At 33.8% G+C, this 7,727-nt stretch overlaps 1 protein-coding gene across 3 annotated transcripts in view; it reads left to right on the top strand.

Annotated features, from left to right (window-relative positions):
* EXOC2 (exocyst complex component 2) overlaps nucleotides 1–7,727 on the top strand; it is a 210,240-nt gene that overhangs the window by 104,511 nt on the left and 98,002 nt on the right. For all 3 annotated transcript variants that reach the window (XM_006918860.3, XM_025051694.1, XM_006918862.3), the window contains exon 12: nucleotides 1,622–1,747. In XM_006918860.3, coding sequence (XP_006918922.1) covers nucleotides 1,622–1,747 — 126 coding nt within the window. The remainder of the gene's footprint in view (nucleotides 1–1,621; nucleotides 1,748–7,727) is intronic.

The following is a 7,727-nucleotide window of genomic DNA, read 5'->3' as shown; positions in this document are numbered from 1 at the left end:
TATAAATTATACATTTTATATAAATTATACATTTTTATATAAATTTTTTAAGTGTTACTAAGTTCAATCCCCTTTATACATACTTTTAAGGTGTGTCAGAAAATTGGTATTTTGATATTAATTTCCTAAATTCTACAATTAATAGCAGTGCTGACTATATAAACTTTAACGAAAATGTCGTAAATCAGTAAAGCTTCCACACGACTTCCTCTTTAATGTAGAAAAAATCAAGTATGAAAAAGTATTATTTCTTCATTATATTCTTTTACTCTGTTTTCTTAAAGTATTGAATTATATGAGTCTTCTCATAGATATGTTTTCTAAAGTAGAAATGCATGCAAATAAAGCATTTAGCACAGTAGTTGAAACACAGTTAAGTGTTCAGTAAAATTGTGTCCCACTAAAAAAATATGTTTAAATGATTTAATTTCTATTTCTGTAAAACCTAGCTGGTAGAATTTGTGAGGATATGGGGAGATATCTCATATTGTATCATGTTAAGTGTCTCATGGTAGGAAGAGCCTCCATAGCTCTTTTTACTGTATTTTTAAATTTTTTTGTTGCTTTATTTCTGCCTCCATCACCGGAATGTAAACACCTTGAGAACAAGGACTTATCTTTCATTCATCACCTCATCCCCAGGGCCGGTATAGTTCCTGGCACATAGGAGATGTTCAGTAAATACTTGTTCAGTATTAGTGAATAGCTAACATTATCAGTAGCATAAAATTATTATTTTATAAATGTGTTTTATCTTTTCTACCTAATAACAAATCTATAAGCTTTTACAATTCTTTTAACTTGTAAAATAAGGAATAGAGTTTTTATTGAATAATTTGATATCAGTCACTCAGTATATATTGAGGGAGTTATTTGCAGAATGTCTAATGACTATGGACAGAGATATATTATTTAATCTTTATCCTTAAGAAGATAGTATTCTGATTCAGAGATGGGTAATACTTTATGGGGTAGCTATAATTCAAGTTGCATTTTAAGGAGGAGAGTTTAAGTTGATGTAGAGGAGGAATGAGTAAGGCCATTTTGGCAGAGAGGATAGGAAATAAGGCAGAGAAATGTAAGATGCATTTTCATACAGAGAAAATGCATCTTACATTTCTAGGATCCAAACTAGTTGGCTGGCATCAGGGGTAGATATAAAGAAGCAAATTCCACAACACAAAGAAAGAAAGAAATGGGATTTGGGGATTTAAATTTTAAGGGAAAAGTCAAAGATTTGTACTATAACTCCTCTCTATTAAAAGAGTCAGAACTCTACAACTTCCTTTTCAAGTGCCAATTTGTTTTTTAAAAAATGATTTCTCATACTTTTTTTTTTTTTTTTTTTATTTCTGGAACAGCCCCCTCCCTAGTTTTGCTGAACATACAGTCTAAAATGATGCATAAGTTTTACTCCACAATTTGTTATCTCTCTATATTAAGCCAGAGTAATGGATTGAATCCTCCAAATCTGTCATAGTGGGAATGACTTTTAAAAGTTATTTAGGGAAATTTGAAAGAATGGAACAAAAAACTCAAGAAATAACTCAGAGAAGCAGTCCATTCGGTAAACTAAGTATGCACATGTAGAACCTAAGAGAATGTCACCTTTCTCTTCCAGATATTCCAGGACTCCACAATACCATGCTGGATCTGGATAATGATGTACGTCCCTTAGTGTTGGGCCATCTTAGTCAGACAGCATCACTGAAGAGGGGCAGCAGCTTTCAGTCTGGTCGAGATGACAGTAAGTATACTTCTCCCACTTTGTCTTTGAAATTTATACTTATATAATTTCAAACATTTTTCTCTTGGGAAAGTCCATTAGTTGTGTTACTACTGCTAAATATTATTGACCATTATCTCTTCTACTTCTCAAGTAATTAAATGTAAAGTATTTAATTTTTTTAAATTATTAAAAATGTGATTAAATATGAATAAATAAATGTAAATAATTACAAGTAATTAAGTATAAATAATTAAAATGCATTTTACATTATACGTTAAATATAGGCCATTTGATTTTTTTAGTAAGTTATTGGCCACAGTCAATGTTTATTCCACATATTTAAACTCTAGTTTTTTCTGTGGTTTAATTTTTAAAAATATGCCACAGAAAAAATTCTGTGAGAACATCTTTAAGATGAAATTGGCAACAAAAGTAATTTCTGTAATCAGTACAGAGAAAGACACCTTTTCAATGAATTTTAAAATTTGGTTTGGAATGGATTACTTGGTAACTAAATTATTTGCTAGTCTTTTTTCATGAGATAAAGCATCTCAAATTCTAACTATGTTATATATCTTAACTTTCTAAAGCTGTTATTTATTTATTGTTTTATTTACCTATATGAGATATAAAATATATTGGTTATAATGCATTCGTGTGTCAATAGGATGTTGTTAGTCACTGGTTATTTATAACTTCAACAATAGAAATAAGAATCCAAATAAATAGAGTATAAAAGCACTTTACATTAAATTCAAATACCTCTAAAATTTATTTGGAAGTATTTTATGTTATTCTTATAAATGTTAGAGTAAGGAATTTTTTTTTCAAGTTTTTGTTAATAAATATGAATGAATGTTCATCATAAGAACGCCTTGAAATTAGATGATTCATTTGTACCAAATGCAAGGCTTCCATGACTCTTGATATTCCTTCATTTTGTCCTGTTGCCATTCACCCAGCCAGCCAAACACTAGTATAAACAATGGAAGAACAGAAATGTTTGCTTCTGCATACTGTGGTACAGCGTAGCCCTCTAAGCATATATACCCAGGGTCTGACCCTGGAGTGTAGTCTACCAGAGTTTTTAAAAAATATTTTCTTCCTTTAATTAGTAGGATAAATATATCAGGTCTAAAAACCCTCCACATAACTCCTTCCATCTTCTTATGTAATTCACTGTCACCGGTTATGGGCATGTTAATAGAGTAAAATAAATTAGAATTTATACTTGAGGCTGACTATAATGAATTATATCACCTTGAACAGTTCAGATTTAGACTACCTAGGTTTTGTCAAGCTTCTTGGATCTATTTTATCAAATTCTTGAAATTTTCATCAAATTTGAAAAATTATTTGGCCACAATTTTCTCAAATATTTTCTATTCTTTTCTGGCACTACAGTTACGTGTATGTTAGGCTAATAGGCTCTTTCTCCAACTCCCCAATTTTTCTGCTTTGTGCTTCCTTATGGAGTCAATTGTTATGGCTTCAACTTCTCTGATCTTTTATCTGCAATGTCTAACCTAAATATTTTAGATAGTGTATTTTTCGTCGCTAGAAGTTCCGTTTTGGTTATGGTTCACATTTCCCTGCCTTTTGGTATGGCTAATTGTTTTTATGTTTTCTCAGCCACTGTGAATATCCAGTATTGTGTCTGGGTTTTGTTGTTTTGTTTTTAAGAGTACTAGACTTCGTTTTATCAGTTACTTATCAAGAAATTTGATCCATTCAAGGCCTACTGTTAAGTTTGCTAGTGCAGGTCTAGAGTTGCCTTCATCCTAAGGATACTTCAGCCCTACTACCTAGGCATGACCTGTTGGGTCTCTACTGAATGGCCTAGGTAATTGATGAGGACTATGTTCTCAGGTTGTTAAGAACTAGAAAGTCTCCCTGCTCTCTCTGACCTCCAGAAATCCTTGACCTTATACCACATATGCATGACATACTACTCAGTAAAGGCTTAAAAAGACTTTTATGAAGATTTTAATGTAGCTCCTCCCTCTTTTCTAGAATTCTTCCATGCATTTTCCAGTTACTTCTACCTCTTTAAAATCCAACTCAGAAAGGCCACTGGCTTTATTTATGTTTCTCCTCCCTTTGCTTCTGTTGTCTAGAAATTGTCTGCAGGCAGAAAACCAAGGCAACTGTGGATTCACCACTCATTTCCCTTTCCTGTTGTTCAATGTCTGGTAACAGTTGTTTATTTATATATCTCCCAGTTTTCTAGTTGTTTTTGACTGTAGGTTAAATCTGATTCTTACTCCAACATGGCTAGAAGCATAATATAATCCAAATTTATTTTCCCTAAAATTGTTACTCGAAATTGGAACATTATGAAAGATTGCTTATGGTAAAATAATAGGCATTATTAAAGTAGAAGAAACTGAATTTTTATATATAATCAAAGCAAAATTTATGGGCCCACATACTTCTAATTTCTATCAGAAAAAAAATTGTACATTCCTGCCATTTCCCTCTTACGTTTTTTTCATCAGTCTTAGGAAATAACTCTTGAATTTCTTCTGTTAGTGATATAGTGTATGGGAATTAACCAGGACATGTTTGATTCAGTAAGAAAATCCAAAATTGTTTTTTAATTATAATGATCAGAATTTAGGTGAAGTAGACTTAGAAAGAATGAGGGGAAAGGATTCTTATTACATACATACATAAATCGTATAAAGAATCTGCTAGTAATCAAAAGATCAAATGAAACACAAGACTAAGAATTGTTCAACTTTTGTGGAAGCATGGGGTAGTGAGAGATGTCTCCAGATCTCTCCCCTTGAAACAGCAATAAGCTGAACACCTGAAACTCAACAAAAAACACCTAAACTGCACACCAGCACGTCTGAGCGTGGGATCTGCACATAAGAGCTACCACAGGTCAGAACCCCGGGTGTCGGGTGGTAGACTGGGAGAAATAAAGAAGCTGCCTCACAGCTGCCCGAGCTCCCTGCAGTATGGGGAGGGGTGAAGGTGCCGGAACATCCCTTAACAGCCCTGCCTGGGACGGCTGTAAGCTCTTTGCGCTGGGCGGAAAACAGAGAAACAGGACAGGACCGCAGAGAAACAATAATTGATTTTTAATGGCCCCAGTTGCAAAAGCGAGGCTGAGCTGCAGCCCCCAAACCCCAACCCAGAGGGCCCCTCCCCCATACACTCCGAAACTAATCACCATGGAACCCCAGGGGAATCTGAGCAAACGCTGCCGAGACTTTTGCTAAAACTGACAGGCACTGAAACTGAGGGTAGCTAGCGTGATTAAATGTCTATAAGAAAATGTTTAAGAAAGGCATTTTAAGGCTTTAAATAAAGCAGGGATCCAAGAGGCTTAGACACCACCTACTGGAAACCAAAGGAAAAGCGCCTTCTTTGCAACAGGCTAAAGAGAGACCTTTATATAATAAACCTTTCTGGAAAAACAGCAGAATACACTTCTATTAATGCTCAGGTGGAGAGATACTCCATTAAACACCATGAGCAACCAAGGTGACAAGGCATCTCTAAAGAAAGAGAAAAATCTCCAGAAAATAAGCTTACAGACATAGAAATATACAACTTAAATGACAGAGACTTCAAGATGGTACTTCTCAAGGAAACTCAAGGAGTTCTGAAACGAGTCATATCAACAATTTCAGGAATTAAAAATATAGATTAGCAGAGCAAGGAGATTGAAACTCTCAAAAAACCAGAATAGATCTTCTGGAGATAAAAAACACACTGCAAGAGTTGAAAAATGAAATAGCAAGCTTGGGAAATAGAGTCGTCCAAATGGAGGAACAGATCAGTGATATCGAAGACAGAAATCTAGAAGTAAAAAGAAGAGAGAAATTGAAGAATGAAAAATAATTAAAGAGAAATTAAACTAGCTGATACCATTAGGAGAGGAAACATAAGAATAATGGGCATTATCGAAGGCGAAGAAAAGGAGCAGGAACTAGAAAGCACTTTCAGACAAATAGTGAATGAGAATTTCCCAAATCTAATGAATTCAAGAAGTCAACAGAACACCCAATTATCTCAACTCAAAAAGGCCTTCACCTAGATATATTGTATTAAAGTTATCAAAAATCAACAACAAAGATAGAATTCTCAAGGCAGCCAGGGAGGAAAAAAAATGATAACTTATTAAAAGTAAACCCATTAGATTATCCTCAGACTTCTTAGCGCAAATGTTACAAGCAAGAAAGGAATAGAATCAAATATTTAAACTACTGAGTAAAAGGAACTACCAGCCTAGAATAATGTATCCAACTTAGTTCTCCTTTAGATATGAAGGAGAAATTAAGGCTTTTCCAGACATACAAAAACTCAGGGAATTCTCCACAACGAGGCCTGCACTACAGGAAATACTGAAAGGGGTCAGTTTCCCTAAAACAAAATGACAAAAAATAAAAAACTTAATAAGGACTAAAGTGACTATCATGCAAATAGAAGCAGAGGAGTGCAACCCTTACAAAGAACATTATAAACTTAAATAATAAGAAAATTGTTATAACAAGATAATAATGAACATTCAGCATACATAGGAACAAATAGAGATAACAAAGACTGAAAAGGAGAGGATTAAAAGATCCAAATCTGTAAAGGGGAATGGAAATAAGGCACACACAGAAGAAAATAGATGACTATATTTATAAAACTGTCCTTTTCATATTCATAATGGTAACCACATGCCGAAGATTTCAGAACTGAAGTATATAACATAAAACAAGAACCAGAGGCAAAACCCACAAACTAACCTGAATAAATAAAACAGAAACACAAGGGCAAAGAAGCAATGGAAACACCGAACTACCAGAAAGCAAAAAAAATGTCTATAAGAATTCTTATTTCAAAAATCACCGTAAACGTAAATGGATTGAACTCACCAAAAAAAAAAGGCACAGAGATGCAGAATGGATCAAAAAACAAAACCCAGAGATCAAAAAACAAAACCCTGAGATCAAAAAACAAAACCCTGAGATGTGTCAGGAGACACATCTCAGCTACAAAGACAAATATAGACTCAAAGTGAAAGGGTGGAAAATGATATTTCAAGCAAATGGCATTCAGAGAAAGGTGGGAGTAAAGGTATTAATATTGGATGAAATAGACTTCATAATAAAAGTGGTAAAGAAAGATACTGAGGGGCACTTCGTAATGATAAATGGAATCATGCACCAAGAAGACATAACACTTATTAATATCTATGTTCCCAGTCAAGGAGCACCAAGATGCATAAAGCAATTACTAACAGAACTAAAGGGAGAAACAGACCAAAGCACTATCTTAGTAGGGGACCTAAATATCCCACTGTCGGATATGGACAGATCATCCAAGCAGAAAATCAATAAGGAAATAAAATCCTTAAATGACACATTAGACCAACTAGACATAATTGACATTTACAGAGCCTTTCATCCTAAAACAGCTGCTTATACATTCTTTTCTAGTGCACATGGAACATTCTCAAGAATCAACCACATACTGGGACACAGAGATAGCTTCAACAAATAAAAGACGTTTGAAATTATACCAAACATATTCTCTAATCATACTGCTTTAAAACTAGAGATCAACTGCAAAAAGAAATCAGGAAGAACCACAAATACATGGAGATTAAACAACACGCTACTGAAGAATAACTGGGTCAGAAAAGATATCAAAAGAGAGATCAAGAGATACATAGAAACAAATGACAATAATAGTACAACATATCAAAATTTTAGGACACAGCAAAAGCGATCATATGAGGAAAGTTCATATAATAACAGGCCTATCTTCAAAAACAAAAATGAGCCCTAACAACCTAATACTTCATCTTTAAAAACTGGAAAAGAAAGAACAAATGAAGCCTAAAGTCAGCAGAAGGAAAGAAATAATCAAAATTAGAGCAGAAATAAATGCAATTGAAAACAACAACAACAACAACAAAACAATAGAAAAAATAAATGCAACAAAGAGCTAGTTCTTTGAGAAGGTTAATAAAATTGACAAACCCCTGGCTAGA

Source organism: Pteropus alecto, unplaced genomic scaffold, assembly GCF_000325575.1.
Source record: "Pteropus alecto unplaced genomic scaffold, ASM32557v1 scaffold58, whole genome shotgun sequence".
NCBI classification, from domain to species: domain Eukaryota; kingdom Metazoa; phylum Chordata; class Mammalia; order Chiroptera; family Pteropodidae; genus Pteropus; species Pteropus alecto.
Note: the sequence above shows the minus strand (reverse complement) of the source record. Positions and strands in the feature narration are given on the sequence as shown.